Raw genomic sequence first — 26,155 nt, 5'->3', positions numbered from 1 at the left:
ACGCTTGGGTCCATTTCCATAAGTCAAATGAGGGTGGGGGGGGAGGCGGCGGCGGCGAGGCGAAATTATCTTCCCCTCGGCCCCTTCACGGCCGGCTCTGCGCTCTGGGCGATCGCCGCGGGGAGAGAAATCAATAAGCCCAGGCCGCCTGGCGCAACTTTCGGTGTCGGGCGTCGGGGTGCCAGCCGAGAAGCAGGGCCGGCGCGGGGCCGGGGTCGACTCTGTGGCGGGAGGGGGCGCGCGCCGGGAGCCTCTGGAGCCTGAAGTTGGGACTTGGAGCAAACTTTTTCCCTTCGCTCTCCGCGAGTGTGTGCCCCTCGGTGCCCCTGGATTGTAATGACGGGATGCCCGCACCCTGGGCCCCGCGCCTCGGGACATCCCCGGTGCCACACGCGTCTGGCCCCGAACTTAACGGCGGGGACACTCCGCCGCCGCCCCCCGGAGCACCGAAAACTCGGACACACACTCGCGCACCCCGAGCTAGACACGCACCCTCACGCGCACTCGACCGCAAGAACCCAGCCTTGCCGCGGACCGGCCCGCGACAGACGTGGCCAGCTCCGCGGGTGGGAGTGGGAACCGGGTGCGCTGCGGGGAGTCGCCGCGTCGGGTCTCCTCCCCTCCACCACAACACTTTCGGGGTTTACTCTCCTTTGAAGCTTGGGGTACCGGGGGTTTCCCAAGCCTGGATCTGTCCTGAGACGGGCGGGAGCCGCCGCGTCCTTCTGGCCCTGTCCCGGCGGCCGATGGCTCTCCATCCCTCGGCAGCACGCCGCCTTCCTCCCGAGCTCCCCGCGCTCCATCCCCATCCCGCAGAGGACTCAGCTGAGCCGGCAGCCCGGACTGCGTGCGCTTCGGGTGGGGACGGCGGCGGCGGCGGCGGCGCCGGGAGCAGAGTTTGCCAGTTGCCTCGGGGTCGCGGTCATTCGCTGCCTCCGCCTCCCCTCGCCCCCGCCTCCCGCCCCCCTCCTCTCCAGATACCGCCGCTCGGAAACTTTGATTCCTTCTCCTTTTTTGCCCTCGGCGAGTCCCCCTCCCCACCTGTTGTGAGCTCCGCCTTGGTCCCCGGAGACTGGCGGTGACACAGGCGGGCGCCGGGGAGCTCCGCGCCCAGAAACAAAGTCGCATGCCCCCTCCCCAGTGTTTGCTTCGAAATCGCAGCCTGCAGCCCCCCCCTTTCCCGCGCAGCTCCCGCCCCTGTGAGAATAAGGACTAAATAAACAGTTGTAACTTCAAACCTTGCGCCTGCGATCGTATCCCTTTCCCACCCCCTTTCCCCTTCCTCCCCCCTCCTTTTTTGTTGTTGCAACTTTGTAAGATCCTGGGGAAGGTGCTGAGACTTTGCCTCGGGCCGATTTCCCGGTCTCGGGATCCTTGCAGGGATTCCCTAAGCCACATCCTCCTTTCCGTCCACCCGCACTCGCGGGTCCTCCTAGTCCGCCGCCCTCTCTGTCTTGGCCCCCCAGCCTAATCACTTATCCCACCCCCCCCAGTTCCCCCCAACCTGGTCGGGAAGACTTGCTGAGGGTCGCCCTGGTTTCTTGTCGACCGCAGAACCCGAAAGTTTGCAAGAGGAAGAGCGCGCGCGGCGAGCAAGCGGGCAAGGGGCAGCGGCAGCGGCGCCGGGGACCATGGTGCTGCCGGCGCCTCCTCCGCGGGCGTGAAGGCGGCGCTCCCACTCCCTCCCCGGACTCTGCGGGTAAGTCGAGGCGGCCGCGGGCGCCGGGGCGAGGACGCGGGCGGGGGCAACGGATATCCTAGAGCCCCCGGGGGCTCTCTGCTCAAAGCGCCAGCATGGGCGGCGCGAGCGTAGAGATGAGGCGCCCGGAGCCAGGAATGTGCCCATCCTCAAGCTGGTAGGTGCTTCGAAATACTGGACTTTCTCCTCTTTTTTCCCCCTTTCCTAAATCCGAGAATCTGGAGATCAAAGTTTAGCGTGGAGTGTAAAGTGCTTCGATAAAATATGGTGACATCTCTCGCCCCCCCTTTCTCACCCCACTCCCCTCTTATAACTATTAATTATTTCCAAGTCATTGTGTCCAAATACCCTTGCCGGGCTGATTACAAAGTGTATTGATTTAGTCTGGGCTCATCCTACGCATTCTTTTTAATTCATTTTTCTTTTGCTCGACCAGAAAACCCGAAATGAAACTTATTTCTTCCTCTTACCAACACCCCGCCCCCCGCCCCCCCTCCCCAGCCCTCATCTCTGAGGCTTGGGCAGAAAAATGAAATTAATATAAACATTTCATTTGGTTGCATTTAAGCTTCTCCAGCCCACCTAGAAGGGGCTGGTGTTGCTCTCCTGTCCGGTCACAGGTATTTTTTAAGTTCGGATTTCCTTTTTTTGTTACTACTTTTTAAACAGGAATGCTGGAAGGGCATTCTGTATTCCTTTTAAAAGGAGTCTATACCTTGAAACCGTCTACACTTTACCTTTGGTTGTCTGCAAGCTTGAGGATTTAGGACTTGCACAATGGCTGAATTGAAAAAACCTGAAGGATATTTAAGGGTTTTTTTCTACAGCTGAAAATATATTGAAGAATCTCTGCAAATTTTTACTTTCTATCTCCTTTCCTTCGTTTTCCCATAGTGATAATCAGTTTGGGGGAAGATGTCTTAACTAGAATTTGAAGAGAAATGGTGAGAGTTCAGGTGTTTTCTACTCAGGGTTAGCCTGCATAATTGAGACAGACGAGTTGCTGTTATTTTCAGTTCCAGAGAGAAATGTATCAAATCTTTTTTAGAATTCCACTGGAGTTTTGACTCTCAAAGTGGAAATACCCATCTTTTTGAGTCCAGGAAAAGAAAATTGGGCTTACAGTTTCAGAGATTTGGAATTTTTTTTTTCCTCCCTGACTTTTCTACTTGAAACATCTCATAATTAAAGAGCATTAAAAATATAAAAAGGAACTCAACTAGTTACCATTCTAAAGATGTCAGCTAAAATCTCACTGCAAAGGGGGGAAAAAGGTTTAGCATCTTACCACTGGCTGCCTTTTCCCCCCTTAGACTTTGGATTAGTCATTGTATGAGAGAGAGAAAAAGAAATCAGTTTTTTTTTTTTTTTTTTTGAAAAGTAAAGTAAACAGCCTCCAACTGCTGAACCTTGACAACCCAAATTAAGGCAGCAGGAGAGATCAAACAGAACTGCTGCTGGGTTGTTGTCCGGAGCTCTACATGGAGAGCCCTGGACTCTTCGATCAAGCAGCAGAGCTAGATATATTCACTAATGCAGAAATGGACCATTGCAAATGCTGATCTTTGTTGTGCAAGCTAAGGCTCACTTGGAAGGAAATACTCAGCCCTCTCTAGGCAGCATTTGAGTTCCTTATAGATGTCGAGTTGCTAAAGAAGTTATTTTTCTAATACAGTCTTGTTTATGAAGAGCATGCACGCAAAAAGGTATGGAACGAATGTTAAGTCTTCCAGAGGCTGCCTTGCTACCCAGAACTGTGGAGTGGAATTCTTTTTACCAACATTAGACTCCTACACTAGAGTTAGGTAACATTTTCTCACATCAAGTTTAGAAGATCTGCCTTGTCAGGAAAGCCAAGGTTTTGTATGTGAGGGTTTAAATCTGATGTGAAGCTTAAAAAAAAAAAAAAAAAAAATCCCTGGTGATGAAGTTTTGTGTCAGCCCACTCTTGGAATTTAAAAAGGCGAGAGGGAGCATTCTCCAGATTAGACATAACCTCTTTTTTTAGATTGACATTCAATATGACCACGTTGCTACTTTTATTCAAGTTCTCTGTAACTTGTCCTTGCTTGTTGTCTAGGAAAATTTAACTGCTTTACATTTTTAAAGGGAGTAGTAACAGCAATTACTTTAGCATTTTGTTTTCACAGGTTTATCAAAGTATAATGAAAGCAACATCAACTATTCAAATTAACTATCTCAAATTAAAGGGGTTATATTGCTGGAGATGTCTGTAAGATTTTGTATTTATTTTAAATGCTGGAGTAAAAACTGTAACACTTTTTTTTTTTTTTTGCTATAAACTATCCCCAAATTAAATGTCATTTTTAATTAAGTAGAACAAAGTAGGAAATAGGACAAGTAAACACATAAAGAAGAATAAAAATGATTGTCATTTAAGGATTGCATTTTTAATTAACATGTCGATCACACAGTAAGCACTTTATGTTTTTTTATGTCAGAGTTTCATAACCATAGTGCCCAACATGTTTCGAAGTGTGTAGCTTTTATTGGATATATCTTTTATTGTATAATTAAACAATGCGAGTTAAACATACACATGGATGCTATTAGGCAATTCTGTGCAATATGTAATGTTTTTTAAAAAGCTATAAATATTTTCTAGTTAAATCATTTGAACCAACAATAACAAAAGTTGACTGGGTTAATATTGAGCCGAGGTATGGTTTTCTGTTACTAAGTTTTTCCTTGGCTTCTCTTAAGACTCTACCCCTGGCCTTGTATATTTGCATTCTCAGGATCTATTGAAGGATATGTCTGGTTTCAGGAGTTGTTTAAATTAACGAAAGAATTGTGATATTTCCTAAAGGAATATGTTTATACCACAGCACGTCCAATGCCCAGGTTAAGAAAGTGAAGGGAGAATATAGCAGATGTGACAACTTCTTTTGAACCCAGCTTCCTCTTTGCAGCCAATCTTATTGTGCTGTTTATTTAGTTTTCATGTTTTACTTAAGACTCAAATTCAATTTTGAAATGTTATCTTGTAAGACGCCGCATCACAAAAAAGTATGTGTATTCAGACAATGTTAGTTGTTATCATACCGATTACATTTCAGTGAGTATGCCAAGAATATTTACAGGGCATTGCAGGAGTTCTGTCTTTTAAAAATAATTTTAGGCACACGTTAATAAAATTTAAATAGATTGCAGGCTGTCAGAAAATAGTATAAATTTTGTTTATGATTCAGTTACTTTAAGGTACTTACATTAAAGAAACTCATTTAACCCCTGACTGAAGAGCATTAAGAAGGGAGGGAAGCCCTCCAAAGAGCTCCCACTGCCCTTTGCTCTCCTGATAATCTTAAATTACTACAATTTAATTGCAACTTCAAGGCATTGAGCATGAGCTGTTTCTGTGGGGCTGAGAAAGGGTTTTGAGAGCATAGCTAGATTTGCACAGGTGGTATTTTTGTTTTTCAAAAAAATGTTTTTGCTAAGGGCTCTTTCTTTTCCTTTCTTATCCTGTTAGGTGTCCTACTCCTTTTATAGAATTCAGTCATAGTAAATGCCATTTTTGCTAAACCAGCTTTTTTTTTCTATGTTTTTTGGACCTAGAGTGTATAAAGGTCTCAAGCAAGTAGAGGTTTGTTTTCTAAAGAAAATAACCTTATGAGAGGCATCTGCTGAATAGACATGAGCCAACATATACTTTTACTATTTGCAGGGGATTTTTTTTTTTTTTCCTTCAGTTGATGGTAGTAATCCCACCAGGTGATCAAACACTGAATTTGTGAATCAAGCCAGCAAGCCAAGTAAGTTTGCATTTGGGCCCGTGTATTTCCTAAATGATCTTTCTTGTGACTACTTGCATTGGTCTTTAGGCCACTTTGCCATAATGCATGCTGTCCAAGGAGCCATCTTAAACTGATTTTTAAAAACATTTCTCTTCCATGGTACTCACATGAATTAGTGTTAGAGGTGCCAAAAGCTGGAAGATCGGCAGGCCATGAGATGAGACAAATTCCTGAAATGGGAAAACCTGGCCAAATATGGGGAATCTTATGCATGACAGTTGTTGTCCCCCCCCCCCCCGGGACATACATAGTTTATTTCAGTGTGCATGTGACGATGTGGTTAATGGAAATTAAGCATATTTGGCTTGTGTCGCCAACCTAAAAATAAATGTTGTAAGGAATGTTTGATTTCAAGAAGTGCTTTGGTTTTTCATCCTATAGATAATGTTCTTGCAATTATGGCTACAAGGCTGGTATTCTGGAAAGAGGAAGTACAGTGGGGTAAAGTGCATGGCAGTCGGGGGAGACAGACAGTGTTCTTTGTTTCTTTAGTAAATTATTCTTATTAATTACAGTCAGTTTGTTCTAAGGCATTTTTCGGGTTGTATTTAGAAGCCAGCTCCCATTCAGGAGAAGGTTGTGCCAGAAACTGTATCCTTCCTCATGCTCTTGTACCCAGTCATGAGATCTATTGACCAAATTAGCTGTGGATGTCTCTGCAAGGCTTGTTTTTCTTTTTGAAATCCCTTGATGGCAGTTTTTAATATAAGCCCTGCCTTGTGCACAACAGGTGTTTGTTTGGTAGTTATTTTATGGGATTTAAAGTGAGAAAAACATTTCCTACTTAGCCAGCCCCTGGGAGAGTGAACTGCCTAAGAGAAAGACCCTGGTACCTGAGGAAGTGTAGATGGGTGTTTCCTGAAGGCTCTGCACCAGCTGTGTTGTTTAAAAAAAGGTGGGGGAGGGGGCTCAATTTAGTGCCTTGATTTTTGCAATTAAGCTGTAGTAATTCAAGATTACCGGAATAGTGCAAAGGGCAGTGGGGACTTTTTAGTGGTCTTCTCTTGACGCTTAAAGCTGCTCAGTCATGGGGTTAAATTAGTTTCTTCAGTCTGAGTACTTAAAGTAACTAAATCGTAAACAAAATTTATATTAGATCCTGACAACTAATAATCTATTTAAATTACATTAAAGTATCTAGGCAAAAATTTAATTAAAGACAGAAGTACTGTCAAGCCCTGTAAATATCTTGACAGGTCTACTCGAATGGAACTGATATCACGAAATATTTACATATGTCTGGTGTGTTCGGGAACATCTCGGCAGTGCCTGTGCAAAGCTAATTGCACTTTCTTTCCAAATCACATCTTTAATAAAATAGTTTTGTTTTTTTTAAAGAAAAGGAACATGAATACATACAAAATTGCGTTCAAGTGTCCTGTGTACTATTTAGTTCTCTCTCCTTAGGAGCACTCTGGTGGGTATATTTCCTCCAACTGCTGCTAATTCGGACAAGCAGCTGAAATGGAGGATCACTGACTACAAAACTCATGTCATTCTGTTTTATTTCAACAGTTTGTAGCTATCAGAGGTTAGTGTGTTATGGGACAATTTGCTGAGGGAAAAAAAAAGGGTATGAGCGTGGCTTTATTAGGTTCCTGTTTAAATTAATTAAATAGAATAGATTCACTTAGGATGGGACAAAGGTTTTTCTCCTGATCTGTATATTTGGAAATATTTATTTCTCAGTAGTCAGTCAGGTGGACATCTCCATTTTGCTAGATTATTTGATTTTAGCTGATACTGTGATCGGCTTTATTTACTAGGACCCTGAATAATATTTCTAGCATCAGGCTCAAAAACTGAATTCCTGAGGTTTCTTTTTTTCCTCCCTTCCAGCTCTGCATTTGAGTCATAATGTGATTTTTCTCTGCTCCAGGTTTCCTGTCTGAATTAAGGGTAGTATTTGAAGGTATGCTCTTCGAGCTTAGTGATCTCATGGCACAGGTGCTGTGTTATTACTCAAGTTCTTTAAGACGTTCTTCTTGCTCTCCGGACATTGACCACAGCTCTTGCGGGGGAGGATGTGGTGTGTGTTCTGCCTGTGTTTCTCCTGTCCCAGAGCCCTGAGTTGGTGATGCCTGATCAGAGGTATTGGCAGCCTCCTCTCCTGGGGACAGGTGAGCACAGAGATGGAACACAGATGCTCGTGTGAAGTGGAAGGAAGTTGCAGTTGGTCCTAATTCAACATGTTTCAAAGGGGCACTTTGCTCACCCGTTTGCGGTTCATTGTGTGTGTTTGTGTATGTGTCGGGGAGTTTTATTAAAATACAGATTCTTGGATCGGAATTTTTGCTGACTGATGAGAGAGAATGCATTTTGAACAAACTTCCCCTGGTAATTCTGAAGCATGCTAAACAGAGGACCGTGTGGACCAAGTGATTTATCCTGCTAGAGATTCTGGAACTGAAATCTTTATCTTCTTTTGGATTTTACCGATGAATTTTTGTTCTATCTCGACGCCTGTATTATTTTTAATGAGTTCGGATTTCCATTAAGAACCAAAACTGGTGGTTTTTTTTTAAGCATGTACGAACATTGGAATCACGGCGGAGCTCTGGTTCCAGACACAGATGTAGTTGCGCTGCTCCTGGATGTGCCATATCTGGGGTGGGGCCAACATTTGCATTTTGAAAAAGCTCCCCACATGATTCTCATAACCACCAAAGTGGGAGAACTGGACTCCTCAATTGTCAGAGTTGGACGGAAGCCTACAACTCTTCCGAAGGGTTTAACTTTACTGTTTGGACCTCATGAAATCTGAGAGGCGTACGGGCTCCCTTTTGAGTCAGGCACCAAGAGAAACCTAGATACGTATTGAAATAGAGGCAGAACATGAGTGTCACTGTTCCACAAAGTGGTAGGAAGAACCTGGAACATCAGTAGCTTTCACCAAGTACCCGACGTTTCCTTTCACATGCCCTTTTTGCATCCTTGTTTCCAGTGGGTGTCGTCATGTTGTAGCTACCGATTAGTGTCAAATGGCTTTTCTGAAGTTTTTTTTTTTCTTCTGAATATTTCATCTTAATTTTTAAGATCTGAACTGTTTACTTATGAGAGTAACCCTGCTGACACAAGTATTTCAATTTCCCTAGGCATCTTGGGACGTTCCCTACCATTGTGTGTGATGGGGTCTGCAGGAATATTGATGGCAATAGCTTAGCCAATGATGCCACACAAATAAAGCAGAATTCTAAGAAGAATGCATCCTACAAGATTAGGAGATAAAGGAAGATAAAATGCTAAGAAGGCTTGTTTAAGTATTCAGGGCTTCGGCTAAAGATCTAACCACTAAGATCAAAAGAGTTATTTAAATAAAAGTTGTACAGACATTTTTTGGGTCTGTATTAGTAACGGTGTCTTTTGAAGTTACCCAGTAAAGTGTTTATCTAAAATGCCCTCGCCTAAATTAAAAAAAAAAAAAAAATTCCATTTGACTTTGGGTGTGGCTTGATTTTAATAGATACCAAAAAGTTGGCAATTGTGTTTATGTTTAGAACTTCTCAGTTGCTTTGGCTCTTGATTCCGGGTGGTATTTGGAATATTCCTATAATATAGAGTGCCTTTATTGCTGTTTGGGCCCTGAAGTACTTTTTTTAAAAAAATTGCTAATGGGTCAAGTTTTAAAACTAGCTGTCTCTACCCTTGAGTAAAGGGTTTCCATGAAAGATAAATGGAACTGATTGAAAAAATAGAAGGTGCCGTGGAAAAGGACGCGTGGTATTACCACTGTCCCTGGTTGATGAAATCTACAGTGTGATGTTAAATCACTCCTCCTTGTTTGTGGAGAGGATGTTAATCATTTCATTAAGAAAGGTTAAGTAATTAACTGATTTATCATTGGGGAATCAATGGCAGACCCTTTTTAGTGATGTATTATAGAAATTTTCTAATAGAAAGTTTGCGGCATTTAATTGCTTGGAAAGAAGAGAGCTGGACCTTGAGAAGATGGGGGTGGGGCATCTCTTATGTGCAACTGTAAATAATTTTGGAGAAGCTAGTCTATTAAAGTAGAAAATTGTTCAGTTTCGGGTTTTCTTTTATGGCCTGCATCAGGCATGTTGTTGCAGACCTGCTGTTTTGCATGCCTTCTCTGGGTTTAGAAAGGGTTCAGCCGCTTAAATGTGTTCATGTTATTTTCTAAATAATGGCTTTTGTTGCAGTATGATGCGTGTTGACAGTAAATGCGCAGTCGTCACTTGGGTAAGCTTACAACAAATTCTTATACTTGTAGGAGCAAGCCGTCCTCCTCGACGCTGACTGGGGGTGCTTCTCCCTTTTGTCTCACTGTCCTTATGGCGACTGCTGCTCAAGGTTTAAATATGCCAAGAAGGGGATGGGGATGGGATGTGGGGGGAATAAACTCCCCATCTGGCAAAAATTTACCTTTCCCTTATACCCTTATGTCCCCAGATCGTATACAAGGTGTGCTTCTAGCATATTCTTCGTGTGCATATATCCACTTCAACTCAAAATTGAAAAGACAATGTAAAGAGAGAGCTGATTTCTGTGTTCGTTTTTGTTCGTTTCTCAGGACAGTCCCTTTTACTAACTAGAGAGATCATCTCTGCCTCAGAGACGACTTGCCCGTCGCAGAGTACTGAGGTAGAATTCTTTAAGGTAGTAATAAAGCACTTTTGAAAACACTGGACATGGGTTTTATATTGGGATGTAGTGCTTAGTATTGTAGCAAGTGCCCCAATTGTTGAATAACATGTGATGTCTTGGCCTCAAGCACTTTGATCTTGAGTTGAGAATAACTTCTGATGAGAGAAAGCTGGCGGATGTTTACAAAGCCATTTCTATTAAAACTGCGTACGACACCAAAAAGGTGTAATTCAAAGAATAATTCGGTGATCACCCACGTACCTGCAGCTCAGCTTCAGAGAGGACACATTTCTGATCCAGGTTGAAGAGGCCCTTGGCATATCACCCCTCATCTTACCTCTATCCCTGTCCCCTTGCAGGTGACCTCTGCTCTTGGCTGGCTGTTTTTCATCCGCTGGATTTCTTTACACTTTTAATATATATGCATGTATTCCCCAAAATATAGGCTTTTTTTGTGTATGTTCCTGCTTCATATTGATGGTATCCTCCTGTATGCAATCTTTAATAACTTGCTTTTTTGTTGTTCCGTAGAGTTCGTAAAATTCATCCATGTGGGTACATGTAGCTGTAGTTGATTCATTTTCCCACTTGAACCTTTTGAAGTGCTGGATAGTATTGGAGACTAGTTCTTTATATTTAAACCCAGCTGCATTCTGCAATATTATACATGGAAAATTGAGGATTAATGTGAAACTATCAGTCCTGACTGGAACTTGATAATTTGTTCTTTTGCCAGTGTTTTTTTTTTTTTTTTGGAGGGGCGGGGGGAGAAGGGAGGACTTTAAAATCAAACATTTACCAGGGAATTTGATTTAAAAAAAAATATCAAGTGGTTGATCTCTTACATTTAAGGGGAAAAAAAAAAAACCAGGCTAGGCATTCATCTGAAGGAGCCTAGCCATTTTCTCATTCTTATTTAAAGACTTGGCTTAGAACTTAGCAGTTACATATGCAGGGTAGCAAGTTAAAAAGCGATGTTTAATTAACAGGCGCTTTATACTTCTGTATCCTTGTTATGGTATAGCACCTTGTTCTTCAGTGTAGAAAGTGATTTCTGCATATTTTAAAGGACTGGCATCTTTATGGTAAGAAAGCCATATAAATAAAGATATACTCAGATGAAAATCGGAACATGTTTTTAAAATAGTGTGTGTCTACTTTCAGCTCTGTTATCAAACTTGCTGCATAAGCCGGAGTTGATGCTCTGTGATTATGCTAATGACCAAAGGAATCGATGATGCGTGACTAGATGAAATCAGGGGTATAACCAGAGAGAGTTATCAGTTTTTTTGTCATTAAATATTAGTGATAAATAATACACTGTTCATTTTGAGTAGATAGAACATATTTAATTCTGATGTACAGAGTTTCGATTTAGTCAGGCTTATTGCTGAGTAAAATGATAATCTTTTGTAATTTAAGGGGAAAGATAAAAGGCGTTTGTGTTTGTGTCAGTGTGGCTAACTGACTTGGGCCATAGAAATGTTTACCTTGCCTGGCCAGGAAAAGCTGGAAAAAGTTTTTCTTTCCTCCTAAACAACTTGAATATTTGTGCTGACGTTTTATTAGGAACATCAGATACTCAATAAATAGCATCAATGACCAGAGATGTTAAACAAAATGAGTCTAAAGGTAGATAGTGTTTCCCCGAAGAATGGAGGAAAAATATAACAAAGGGGGAATGTTTGCACAATGCTCTTTTTAGCAGACTGGTGTGTTAAACAGGGACCATTAGAGTCCGTGTTACCATTAAACAATGGCTTTAATTAAAAAAAAAATTCTGAGTTTCTCATAACAAAGTTGTACTTGGTGATGGTTTATTTAAAGAGAAATAATACTTGGAACTGAGCATCTTTTTCTAGGTCCCTGAAACCTTGTGAGAAAACATTGCCACTGCCTTCTTTGTTGCAAAGGGGTTTCTAAAGCATTTCTCCCTCAAAGACGTGCCTCTGCTGGACAGAGTTCAGCAGGTGCTTACTACCATACAACAGTACCAAGTGACAGGAGAGAAAATCAAGGAATAATTAGCTGTGGTTTATAGGACATAAAGAGAGAGTGATTGAAGTCAATAAAGGCAGGAAATCAGATCGAAGGCTGCTGTGATGTTGTTGTTTAAAAATGCGTTGACGAAATGACTCTCTTGAAAGCAGACTCCCACCCTGGCTTGCGCCGTCGGACTGTGTTCTGCCATTTTCCTGTCTTCCGTCCTGTCCGTCCGTGTTGGCTCTTCCCAGCAATACCTCTGCTCTTCCAGCAGCGGCCTTCTCTGTGGTGAGGCAGGCCAATTGGGTCAACTTTTGTGATCTGGCAGATGTCCACTGGGAGCTCAGATCAGGCCAGGCTCATTTTTATGTGTGTCCAAAGCCAAGATTTCAACTTGGTGAAAGGCTGTGGAATTTATTTCCCAAAGTGCTGCCCAAACTCTGTTCTTCTTTTCTTCAGCTGCCTCCTTGGGCTGAGATGATTGCTTAATGCTCTTAATTATGCTGGATCCCTCTGTATTTTTGAACACCTGTGCGTAATTCAGATCATGGGTGGTCACAGAGCCTGGCTCACCAAACAGCTTCTCTTTCGGAATGGGAAAATCCCAAGGAGCCTGACCATGCACTGTGTGTGAGGAGGCTGAGGAGAGATTTAAAGAGGATGAAACATTTCCCTTGAATTCCCATGGTGCCCTATAAAAGATCCTTAGTTCTCACATTGGGGAGAGTCTTACCATGAATACCTCAGAAATAGTGTTTTTAAAAAAACAAAACCAGGGGCACCTGGGTGGCATAGCGGTTAAGCGTCTGCCTTCGGCTCAGGGTGTGATCCTGGCGTTATGGGATCGAGCCCCACATCAGGCTCCTCTGATATGAGCCTGCTTCTTCCTCTCCCACTCCCCCTGCTTGTGTTCCCTCTCTCGCTGGCTGTCTCTATCTCTGTCGAATAAATAAATAAAATCTTAAAAACAAAACAAAACAAACAAAACAAAACAAAACCAAAGTCTTAATACATTGCTGGTGGGAATGCATAATTGTCATAGCCACTTTAGAAGATGGTTTGGTGGTTTCTTATAGAACTAAACATACTCTTTCCGTACGATCCAGCAATTGCCCTACTTGGTATTTACCCAAAGGAGTTGAAAACTCGTGTCCAATAAAAAGCTGCACACAAATGTTTCTAGCTCTTTATTCCTGGTCGCCAGAACTAGGAAGGAAACTAGATGTCCTTCAGTGTGTGAATGGATAAATAACAACCATGGTACATCTAGACAATGGAATATTCAGCACCAAGAAGAAATGTGGACACCTGGGCTGGCTCAGTGGAGCCTGTGACTCTTGACCTTGCGGTCCTGAGTTTGAGGCCCTCCCACCCCATTGGTCATAGAGATTACTTAGGGGAAAAAAAAAAGAAGAAATGAGCTGTCAAGCTATGAAAAGACATGGAGGAATTTTCAGGGCATATCATGGTGTGCAAGAACGCAATCTGAAGAGGCTACTTACTGTATGACTCCAGCTGTATGGTATTCTGCAAAAGGTGAAACCGGGGGGATAGTAAATATATCAGTGGTTGCCCAGGGCTGGGAGAGAGGGGTAAATAGAGCACAGGGTATTTGTAGGGTAGCAAAAATATTCTGTATGATAAGATAATGGTGGATGCATCTCATGATACATTTGTCCAAACTTCTCAAATGTACAACACCAGGAGTCAACCGTAATGTAAACTGTGGCTTTTGGGGATCATGACCTGTCATTGCAGGTTCATCAGGAGTAACAGTTGTACCACTCTGGTGTGGGATGTTGATAACAGGAGGGGCTGGGTGTGAGTGGGGCCAGGGGAGATGGGAAATCTCTGTACCTTCCCTTTGATTTCCCTCTGCGCCTTAAACTGAATTGAAAAAGTTAGTCTTAAAAAAAAATTTGTGGGTTTTAAGATATCCATATCTTAACATATATATACAGTCGTTTGTCCACTTAACCCATGCCGAATGAACATTACACGTTTCATGTGAGAACAATGAAGTAGGCAGGGGCCAATTTGCTTTTGAGATGGGGTGTTAGGGTGGGAACTTTTTCAGCTGCCTTGATCCCCAGAGTGTGATCCTGTGAGAACTATGGAGTCCTCAGCGATGACCTAATCCAGGCCACCCCATGTCCATCAGGAGGCTATGGTTCAGAGAGGGGAACCGACTCTTCCCGAGCGTGGTAGCCACAGGGATCAAATCCAGCCTTGCTACCTGAGATAATATCCATATCTGTATGGACACATTTATGCATATGTGTTTGGATATATCTGAGCATGTGTGTTCCTGTATATCTATGCTTTAAAAAACAAAATTGAGGATAATACCCTATATTTATATGCATTTATTCTGCCGTGTATCAAGAGCATTTTTTCTGTATCATAGTCTCTATACAACTGTTAGTAACTACTTGCTCTTCAAGTATATGCATGTATATTTTCTTCCCCTGCAAAGAAACGCTTTTCCAGGGTAGGACCATAAGGACCAAATTGTCTCTTTGATGTTTGTAACGTACATGGGACCGAAGAGTCACAAGGTTTTTCTTTGGAGACATGAGCTACACCTGCGTGTCTGTATGTTTGCGAGGTTTACGTTTTATTGTGAATAAAAGAGGATAGGTCAAGGATCGGGAACTGAGTTTTAGGTGAGCGGTTTAGATTTTTACAACCCCTTGAGGTCAGAATGTACTGTGCCCCGCCATCCCTTCATTAAACCCACTAGTGACACCTGTGTCTTTTGCATGGGTTCTGACAATCATACTGAGCATATTTTGCCTTGCCGGTTGGATCATGTATTAGGCGTGACATGAAGAAATGCTTGATCTGTGCATTAAATATCAATTTTTGAGAATCTACGACATCCCAGCCAGAAGGTCACATACAGTGTAAATAGCCCATGAAGCAAGTTATCTATAAAAAAAAAAAATTCGAAGTAAACTCTGTCTTATGAGACTTTTGCAAATTCAAAGAATAAACAAAAAAGTGGGGGTGTACCAGCTGTCCGATTTGTGGGGCCCAGTACAGAATTAAAATGTGGGGTTCCTTGTTAAATATTAAGAGTTTTTGGAGGGTGGGGGCGCCTGGGTGGCACAGCGGTTAAGCGTCTGCCTTCGGCTCAGGGCGTGATCCTGGCGTTATGGGATCGAGCCCCACATCAGGCTCCTCTGCTATGAGCCTGCTTCTTCCTCTCCCACTCCCCCTGCTTGGTGTTCCCTCTCTCGCTGGCTGTCTCTATCTCTGTCGAATAAATAAATAAAATCTTTAAAAAAAAAAAAAAAGAGTTTTTGGAGGGTGATAGCAGAACATTAAACCAAATTCAGGGCCCTCCTGAGTACGGAGCCCTGTATGGCTGCACTTGTCACACACCCATGAAGCTGGCCCTGCTTGGGGTTTATAAACTGTCTTGCAGGGCTTTGCTTCTTGCACCAAGATTTCCTCCCCTGCAAAACAGGAAGACCAGGCTGGGACAGGCATGGCTGGCTGAGGCCCTCCTTTGCCACTCGCACTCGGCGATCTTGACTTCCTCTCCATTACTGAATCCAGATTCGGCTCCGGTTTTTGTTTTTGTTTAGTTTCAAGTTTTTATTTAAATTCCAGTTAGTTAACATATAGTGTAATATTCATTTCAGGGGGCTCAGTTTTGAAAGCACATTCTTCTCCTTGGGCTGTAAGAGCCGCTGAGTGTAAAATACTGGCCATCTTCTGGAGTCTGTGTTCTCGGCAGGCTTTTTGCAGGGTCCCGTGAGGGAAGCTAAGATCCTGTTCACGCTAGCTCTTTCTTTTATTCTTCTGAGTCTTTCCCCCAGGATCTTGCCACTTTGCCTCTACCTTCTGTCTTTGTTACCTTCCTGTTCTTCACTGTCACCTGCCCTGGGCTTCATTCTGTCAGGGGCCTGTCGGACCCAGAACCTGAAGATAGCCTCAGAAAGAGCCACTGCTGTTTTCTTCCTTTTATCCCAAACTCTTAATTATTAAACAAGCAGTTTTATCTTGAGGGACTCTGGTTGGTTTCTCACCTTCAGGCATTACAAGCTCACGAGGCCGTGTGTCATAGAGATATGGTTGTCCCAAGCTGCACGAAATGCAAAAATTATCTTCTGGGGTATTCTCCCTCTGCACTGGGCAGTCAGGACACCCTCGCCGATGAAGGTGAGCTTCTGTAAGGTGGTTCAAGTCCAACAGTGTTCGAAGAAAATAATGGATTTGTTTTCTTTTGTGATAGTAGTACCAAGTTTTAGAATGGTAACGTAATTGGATGCTTCTGGAGTATTTCCCCTTGAACCAGGTAGTTTTTGTTCTCTGCAGAAGTACGCACCGATTCTCTGCCCTTTGGTAGCTTCGTCCCCCCAAACAAGTGGCTGAGTCTTTGAGGCAGTTCATCTTGGTGGCAGTGACAGTGCCTGCCTTTCAGATTGATGGGAGGAGTAAGTGACAAATGTATGCAAAGCTCTTAACACAGAGCTTCTGGCTTGTCATAGACACTTGGTTTTTGGTAACTGTTTATTAACAGGAGTGAGTCCTGTTACTGGATTTGTGTGTTACGAGAACAAGATCTTGGAAGTTCAAACCCTCCTTTCTCTTTAGATTGTGTGAAGGTGAAGTTGGGAGGACCCAACAACCTCCCTCCCGTGCTTTCATGCTTCGTCCACCTCTCCCTCACGTGTTCCTCCCCACAGCCTCTTCTCTTCCTCCTTCTTCATCCAGCAGGGTAGTTCTTCCTGACCTGATGGCATGCCACACTTTTGGAGGCAGTCTGAGTGTTTGACAGTGGTGTTGTGGCCTGACAGGCCATCTCCAGGAGCCCAGAGAGAAGGCGTGTGCGGGCTTTTGGGGGGGGGTGCGAGGAGTCTATTAGCATCCCTGAGGCAAGACTGGAGGAAGTACTTTTTGTGTCTCCCCGGGCTTTTCTGGAAGCTCGAGATTGCTGGAAGCAGGTTGGCACTGGGGTCTGCCCACCTCCTTCAAGAAGAGACTGTTTCAGAATCAGGTGAGGACTGGTGCTTTTTCCACAGAGAAGAGCATCAACTTACCACCCCCCCCGCCCCCCACTGGTCTGCTACTGAATGAGGAAAGGAGGGAAGATAAGTTCCCCTCAGTGAGTGATCCCCTGTCGGGCTGCAGTACCTCAAACAGTCTCAGGCCGTGAACACCAGAGCGTTCCTATCCAGCTATTTACCAGATTGCCCATTGAAATTGGTTTTTCACAACCACCTTAATCTTCCACTACGGGGACTGGAAATGATACTGTAGTTGGGTCAAACGTTAGACTACACAAGGGTTTTATATAGTCAGGTTTGGGATTTGAGAGTGTTTACGTAGTCTGTCTGTATTATTTTTCCCGGGCTGGGTGTCTGGTGTTTCGTTCCTAGGGGAACAAGAGAGCTGCTCAGGATGGCTCACCATTTGCAAACCAGTTATTAACTTGTGATGCACGCACGGTTTTCAATGTCTCTCTTTCCCTACCCTGGCAGGGCAGCTGGAGAATGAACTGGCCGCGCACTCAGCAGGTTGGGAAGAGAGACCGCACATTTGCTAACGGGAATTGCCCACGCTGATGAGGGCCCATGTTAGGTGTGCTGTTCCCCTTCCACTTAGCAACATCGGGGCGGAGTGTATGTGGAATGAGTTGATCAGTTTGTAACTGTCTCCATTGTGGCTACGGGGGGGGGGGGGGCGTGGGTATTCATGTACCTGCGTATTTGTTAGCGATTATATAAAATAGGTAGAGAGTTTAGTTACTTCAGTGACCATCATGGAAGTAACGCACGGCTGCATGTACTGACGTGTTCACTCATTCACTTGTTTATGTATCTATTCCTCATTTGTTTACCTCTTTGCTCCTTTGTTCACCTACTGACCCAATGTTACTGCTAGGCCAGGAGCTGTTACTGCCTGATGGCCTCCCCCCCCACCCCCGGTTATTTTTGGGGCATTCTCAGGTAGGTGTTCCAATACAACAGCACTTAGACGTCCAAATGTCGTTATTCACAGAGATCTTTGTCAACAAACCTATGAGATTCATCTAGTTCCACCTTTTGTTTACCAAATATATGGCCGCCCAGAAGCAAATGACTCATCTGTACACATAGTTACCATTTCTGTAGCAAATACGGCTTTCAGTTACATTTTGACTACCAGCACTATACTACGTAGTACACCAAGTATAAGAGCCGCCTTTTCTTTCTAGCCTGAGTACTTAATTAAGACCTGACAGATTGATTTTTCCATTAGGCCAGAAGGCAGGTGTCGTCTTGAGCAATTCTTGATTTGAATTTCTTATTAAGAGTCTGTTTAGCTTCCCCCTCCCCCACCAAATATGTGACTTTGATGAAGACTTTCTTTTACACAGTGAATTGTAGGCCGTGAATTGATAGCAACCAAAGTAAAATATTGTAATTTTTTCCTTTAAAAAAAGGTACTGATATGGAATTGCTTTGATGCCTGGGATCTTCTTGGCATCTCCAGGGAAAGCTGCCCTTTAAGTAATGTGGAGTGGCAGTGAAAACTTCATAAAGCTGTCATTTCTCGTCCTTTTTTTACCCCTGATGCTCTGTCAGGGACAGAGCGACAGAGACCTTGGTGTCTGCAGCCCCTAACTCCTTGCTGCATCATTTGATTTCTTTTCTTCCCTCTTTTCCACGTTCATCCTTCCTAAATGACACGCAACTAACATCCCAAAAGGACTGTTTACCTATTTATGGAAATATAAATTCCCACATATAAATGAAAACTCCACAAAAGCCAGTTAACTCTAGTGATAAAGAATTTCATTAATGCCGAGGCCACCGTCCAGGTGTGTGGCACCCAGGTTCTGATCCGGGGCAGCCATGGGTATCCGTCACATGGTGGCTTGGTTAAGAGCAGGGACTCTGGCGTTCTGCAAACTTGGATATAAAGAGGCTTTTTAACACTCTTTGAGCGACTTAAAGCCTATTAACCTTTCTAATTTACCTTCATTTTTCTTAAGAGTGTATGTGTGCATGTATGTATGTGTGCAAAAGGGCATAATGATAGAACTTTCTTCATTTGTTATGTGGATTAAATGCGAGAATCCCCGCAGAATGTGATGCATGGTCCCCGGCCAATATAGGAAGGACCTTTATACATGTTAGTTCTTATGTAATCTTATGATTATGATTATTCCATCGGTATTGGTTAAAAGTCATATTAAATAGCTAAGATGGATAAAAAGTGCGAACTTGGCAAAGATCACTAAAAAACCGGAAGGAGGTGTACCTCCCAGACGTGGAGTGAGTTGGAAGGTCAGGTTAATTACCTTGTTGTTGTGTTTTGGGGTTTGTGTTGATGGCATTGGTTTTGTCTCTTGACTTTTGAATAAGCTCCTAAAATATGGTTTTGTGGGGTGTTTTTATTTGCTTTTGAAATTGGTGCAGGTGCAGATAACAGGAAATGAAACCCTAGGCGGCCCGAGGGAGCCTCATTCAAATTGTGCCAAGCAGGTATAATATACAAGTGTTATCACCTTACTGATAATCTGGCATGCTGTGGGTATTCCACGTGCCATGCGGATTACAGAGAGTGAAGTCATACAGCAGCTTGGCACCAACTTGCCCGCCTCCCGAGGAAGGAAGAGAGAGAGAGGAGAGCCCTCATTCTTAGAGACAGTGTTAAAGCATAGCTTCCCTTTTCCAGAAGCACGGGATTGCTGGTGCTGTTTTGTCCGTTGGCATTTCACATTATCTTTAAGACTGCACCTTTTGTGTGCAGGGAAGGTATCTTTAAGATTTTATTTACTTATTTTATTTTGAGAGAGAGAGCGATCTCGAGAGGAGGGGAGGAGCAGAGGGAGAGGGACAAGCAGAGTCTGGGCTGAGCACAGAGCCAGACGCGGGGCTCAATCTGATCCCCAAGATCACAACCTGAGCCCAAACCAGGAACTGGATGCTCGACTGACTGAGCCATGCAGGCGCCCCTGGAAGGTATCTTTAATGTGTGAGTGGGTACCATGTCTCTGGAGTTGAAAGAGCCTACTCCGGGTTTGAGACTGTATTACGTATTGCTGCACATTCTCACTGTGGACAGTATGAAAATTGAAGACCTGTGGCTAGAATACTAAGTTTTCCAAATGTTCAAATATTTGGATAGCCCATTGGTTATATCTAAAGCAAGTTGTCCTTAAGGCTTAATTTGGTTCTTTGTCCTGGAGGGTTTAGGGAGAGACCACGATTGTCTTGCCACTGTAGCAGGGAAACTAACTCTGTCCTTGGCTGAATCCTTGTTTTTGCGTGTACTAAGCCCACAAACATGCATGAGATTGGATAAAGCTTTCGCAGCAAGCCCTGTCATCCTGCAGGAGCCACTGTATATGTACTTCTTTGTTGAACCTGGAATAGGCCATGTAGTTACGTGTAAGATGCCCGTCTATTTCCTGCTTTCGGTAAGGGAGCATCTCAAATAATTTGTCTAGCCCCATGGAGCAGCCAGAGCCTTTACAGTCTCCCTTGGTCCTCACTTGGCTGGAAATTTGTTTTTTTCTTGGTTAGGTTGATTGTTCTCAACCATTCTGGATGGACACAGTCACACAGAGACACACATGCCCTCCTTCCTGGTTTGTTCCCACATCGTTTTGCATGGCCAACCTGGCTTCTTCTCCCCCCTTCCCCTCTCTCTTCCTCTCCCCCTCCTCCTAGTCCTCTTCCTCCTCCTCCTTTTTAAGTAGGCTCCACACCCTATGTGGGGCTTGAACTCAACGACGGTGAGATCAGGAGTTAAATGCTCTACCAACCGAGCTACCCAGACGCCCCAAGCCTGGGTCCATCGTCAATCTCCCCAACCTCACTCCACTCACATCCCATATTTTCCAGAAAAAGTCACTTGCCAGAGGCACAATTCTTCTTTCCCCATTGCTCCTACAAGGAGGGATGTGATTTGGGGGTGGGGGAATGACTTGGGTGGAGGCAATACCAAATAAAAGAAGGAGAAATAAAAGACAAAGGAGTGTGTCCCGAAGGTCCAGATTGCATGTCTTGGGGCCCGTAAGCCATTCTTCTTCCTATTTGAAACCGAAGACCCAACTCTAGCAATAGAAAAACCAAATTATTCTTTTACTGACATGCATGGTCTCTGAACCAGAAAGAGCAAGATCAAGTCTTAGTGTGGTCTCTTAGTGTTTGGATTATCTTGGGTATGGATTTCTTGGTCTCAGTTTGCTCTTCTGTAAAATGGTTTGGTGATAGTAATATGAACCCATCAGGGTGTTTTTGTTGATAATTCATGTAACACCCAATATCTGGCATATCTTAAACCTTCAATAAAAGGTAGATGATATTAGTCCCTATTATTCTAATGCCTGGAGGCAGCTGTTTCATGGTGCCTAGTCAAGAATTTAACACATAGTGTAGTAGGTACTGATTCAGACAGTTTGGTTCAAATCCACAGCGTAGCCACTTATGAGCCATTATTAACATTTGTGTGGTTCAGTTTTCTTACCCATAAAATGGTATAGTAGTACCTATCATAGAAAGCTGATGGTGAGAGTTAGATAAGTTAATGCATGAAATTAGCTTAGAACAGGGCAGAGAGTCTAGAACATGGGGAGCCCTCAATAAATCATAGGAGCTACTGTAGTTGCCCTGATCGTGCCCATAATGATTATTGTTACCCTTTCCCCATCCAGGCAGAAACAACCATTGAGAGGACTCACAAAGAAGTCTTTCACATCCTTCCTGGCAGCCTGGGGGGCAGACACCCAAAACTGAGACTTGGTTGGAGAGTCTTGGTTTGAAACCCAAACTTCCATCATCAGGCCTGAACATTTGGCCCCTTTTCCTCTTTGTCTAGAACCAAGACACATGGAAGTAGTTTGTAGCAGTTGGGTATCAGCCCTTGGCTTTGCCAGTGGAAGATGAAAAACATTTACTTGCTACTTGCCCTAGCTTATTTATATTTTCATTATTTCTTTCTCCATATCCCCAGGAGAAAGAAAAAATGAAACTGACGTGGAATACATCTTTGTGAGTGCTGAAGTTAGTGGGATGGTAGATGGAAATACTTCACAAGGCATATACTGGTGCTGGAAGATGATGACTTGCACGGAATAGATTTGCAGTGAATGTATATGGAATCACATGGAAGGGGCTAGTTAGCAACACTCCCTAGAGCACTGTTGTTAATGCTTTCTATGCATAATTCATTCCATCCTCACAACAGTCATATGAAGAAGGTACTTTCATCTCCATTTTATAGATGAGAAAACTGAGCAACAGAGAGATTAAGAACCTCCCCAGAATCACATAGCTAGACCTTCCCTATTTTATATGAAATACTGGAGAGAATCCCAGCAGGTCATGGTGGCAAGGGTCCTTGGCTGCCATCTGGTTCATCTGGCTTGTTTTTTTGGTAACAGCTTTCTTTTTTTTTTTTTTTTTTTAAGATTTTATTTATTTATTCAACAGAGATAGAGACAGCCAGAGAGAGAGGGAACACAAGCAGGGGGAGTGGGAGAGGAAGAAGCAGGCTCATAGCAGAAGAGCCTGAATGTGGGGCTCAATCCCACAACGCCGGGATCACGCCCTGAGCCGAAGGCAGACGCTTAACCGCTGTGCCACCCAGGCGCCCCATGGTAACAGCTTTCTTGAAATAGAATTCATATACATAAATTCACCGATTTATAGTATATTCACTTGTGGTTTTTAGTATAGTCACAGAGTTGTAGAACCATGACCTGACGATCAATTTTAGAACATTTTCACCACCCACAAAAAAAATGGGATACTCTTTAACATTAACCCACCCCCCACCCATTTCCTCCTAACCCCCTATGAACCAGCAACTACTAATCTATACTTTTTCCTATAGATTTGTCTGCTCTGGATTTTTCATATCACTAGAGTTATGCAATATGTGGCCTTTTGTGTCTGGCTTCTTTTATTCAGCATAATTTTTCTTGAGATTTATCCATGTTGTGGCATGAATCAGTGTGTAATACTTTTTATGGCCAAGCAATATTCCATTGTACAAATGTACCACATTTTGCTTATTCGTTCATCCATTGATGAACACTTGTTTGACTTTTTGCTTTATTTTTAATTTATTTTATTATTTTATTTTTTTACTCCTAAGTGAAATCTAACCCGGCGTGGGGCTTGAACTTATGACCCTGAGATCAGCACACATGCTTTACCAGCCGAGCCAGCCGGTATCCCTAACTTTTTGCTTTGATGATTAAGATTACTGTGAGCATTCACATACAAGTTACCGTGTTGACGTATGTTTTCCGTTCTCTTGAGTATAGACCTAGGTTTGGAATTGCTGTGTGATATGGTGCCTTCTTTGTTTAACCTTTTGAGGAACTGCCAAACTGTTTTTCAAAGTCACTATGCCATTTTACGTTCCCACTGGCAATGTATGAGGGTTGTAATTTCTCCACATCTTCCCTAACATTTGTTATTATCTGTCTTTGTTTTCAACTGTCTTGTTTTTAAAATTAGGAAACTCAGCCTTGGTGAGTTTAAATGACTTGGTTCAAGTACCATACCTGGTGTTATGGGTCCGGTTCTTCTCTAGGTATGGAAGTTATAAGGGTGAAAAATCTGGTCTTTATTGTACAAGCTCACTTTCTGGTGGGGAGCTGGACACATAGTCACAATGTACAGTGAATGTGGCCATGTGGTGACAAGGTTTAGTGGGAGTACTTAGAGCAGAAACATAGCTCCAACTTTAAGAAGCAGAAGATTACTTCGTGGCTCATCTAACTGAAAAATCTGGTGCTGGTCACCTTCAGGTAAAGGTGCATCCAGGGGTTAAACCAGTGTTTTCAGAGGCCTGACTGCCTCTTTCTTTCTCTTGTCCTTGCTCTTTCATTGACTCCTTCATTCTTAACCATCTCATTTCTTTTTGTGAGAGGATGGCTACTGGCAGAATAGGCTTATACTCAATCATGTAAGCATGTCCAACAGAGCAGGAGTTTTTGACTATAGTTGTAGCAGGAGGCTTTCATAACATTCTCATTGGCTCCGTAGGTTAATGTAATAGCCTTTTAGCCATTTAGAACCAGTGTTCTAATGGTTATCCTTGCTTCATTTCCTTCCCTGGAGGTTAGAGTGGGGAGGGGTCAGTCCCAGTGAGACTGCAGGAACTGGGAATGGGCAAGAGAATGGGCAAGGCATGATACCCAAAGGGAAAATCAAAGTTCTGTTTATAGAAGAATAAGAAATGATGTTTGCCAGGTAAAACCAGCAGTTGTTCATTCTACTAGCTAGGAAGGTCTTATTTACCTATTACAGAAATATTTAAACAGTATGGGAATGCTTGAACTGATTTAATTGGAAGTTCAGCCATTGGGTGGACTTTGGGCATAACTTGAATCCATTGATTGGGTTCTCAGTTATTCCCCATCCTTGCCTTGGAGGCAAGATGACAGCAGCAATTCTTGACTGCCACAATATCCAGAGGAGGAGAGGCCGTCCGGTCCAGTTGCCATCCCTTCAGAGTGAGAAACTGCCTTGTCAGGAGCTCCCCTGCACACTTGGCAGGGCTCTGCTCTCATAGCCTGAGCTGCCCATTCCCATGATCAGATACGTGTCATTCCTTGATTGGCTTAGCCTGGATTTCTAAACCAATCAGGATCTGCAGGCCAGCCCAGCTGTTGGGGTAGGGGTGGGGCCAGCTTCCCTGAGGCTCCTGGGTCCTGTGGGAGAAGGGTCCTGTGGGAGAAGGGAGAAGCTTCCCTTCAGGAGGAATATGGGAATGGAGGCTGGGGATTCATTTGGCGTCACCAAGCTTGCTTTGCCTTAAAGAAGTAGAGGTTTCCAAGGAGACCCTGGGTGTGGGAAGCAGACATTTCAGGCTAAGGGAATAGCATGGGCAAAGCCATTCTTTGCCAACATGGCATATAAAATTGAAGGGGTCTTAATTATCTGTACCTTTTGTTGTATGAATAAAGACCTTGAAGAGCAGAAAGAAGGAGGCAGGATCGGCACTTCCTTTCCTTCTCCCTCTTCTGTGGAGGTGGGCTGGCAGTTGAATGTGACTGGTCAGCCTCAGAGCTGCCTCCCTATTGTGTGCCTCACGGCAGAGTGAGCCAAGCAAAAGCATTTCTTTTATTTTTTATAGCTTTTGGCTCCTAACTTTATAAAAATAGCTTTAAGAACCATGGGAGCAGGGTCAATATTTTGTGCTGTGTGCAATGATTTGGGGACATAACAGACTTTTTACTTTCTTAAAATAATTAGATATTTTTTCAGGGAAAGTTTTAAGTTGACCATTGGAGATGTGGAAGATCATATAAAGGCAAGCTAACATTTAGTTTTTTTGTGTTTTTTTTTTCCCAAACACACCTTATACTATTTTCAATTTTTCTACCCTCGTCTACATAGTAAGCTAGTAATTGCCCCATTATGTGTTCAGAAAGGTACTTTTGTGATATGCTCAACTTCAAGAATGATTTTCTAAATCATTAGTTGATAAAATCATAGTGATTTCCTAAAACATCTAGTATATTTATTTGTTTTAGAAAGAGAGAGTGCATACACAAGTGGGGAGGGCAGAGGGAGGGAGGGAGAGAGATCCTCAAGCAGACTCCCTGCTGAGCTTGGAGCCTGACACAGGGCTCCATCCCAAGCCCCTGAGATCATGATCTGAGCTGAAATCAAGAGATGGCCGCTTAACTGACTGAGCCACCGATACCCCAAGAATTACATTAATGTTTTTAGTGTGTTTAAATTTCATTTTTTCCCCATTTATAGGCAGGTGAGATGAAACAGTTTCATTTCCTGCTGGTTTTCATTTAGCATTATACCATGAATGCTTTTTGTATCATTATTCTCTGTAAGCATGATTTTTAAAGATTGCTACAGTCTGTTCTATTTATAGTGTACCATCATTTCCTCAACCATTCTCTTTTTGTTGGGTATTTACATTGTTTCCAGTCTTTTGGTACTATACATAACGGTGCAGTGACCATTCTAGTGTATGAATTTATTTTCATCTCTCGTTATTTCCTTAGGATAAATTCTGGTAAGTGGATTTTTTGGAACAAAGAATGCTGAACACTGACGATCTCTTG

General features: G+C 43.4%; 1 protein-coding gene across 2 annotated transcripts in view; it reads left to right on the top strand.

Annotated features, from left to right (window-relative positions):
- LOC117801754 (uncharacterized protein D806_0078-like) overlaps window positions 1–1,692 on the top strand; it is a 2,649-nt gene extending 957 nt beyond the window's left edge. Inside the window, exons 1-2 of one of the 2 annotated variants that reach the window (XM_034657219.1) lie at window positions 7–1,199; window positions 1,555–1,688. In XM_034657219.1, coding sequence (XP_034513110.1) covers window positions 345–1,082 — 738 coding nt within the window. In that variant the 5' untranslated portion in view covers window positions 7–344 and the 3' untranslated portion in view covers window positions 1,083–1,199; window positions 1,555–1,688. Of the gene's footprint in view, window positions 1–6; window positions 1,200–1,554 lie in introns of those variants that run through there. The other variant, XR_004624473.1, reaches the window with a different exon arrangement.
- The last annotated feature ends 24,463 nt before the right edge of the window (window positions 1,693–26,155 follow it).

This window comes from Ailuropoda melanoleuca, chromosome 4, assembly GCF_002007445.2.
Source record: "Ailuropoda melanoleuca isolate Jingjing chromosome 4, ASM200744v2, whole genome shotgun sequence".
In the NCBI taxonomy this organism is placed as follows: Eukaryota; Metazoa; Chordata; class Mammalia; order Carnivora; family Ursidae; genus Ailuropoda; species Ailuropoda melanoleuca.
The sequence above is the reverse complement of the archived record's forward strand: the minus strand, read 5'-3'. Positions and strand labels throughout refer to the sequence as shown.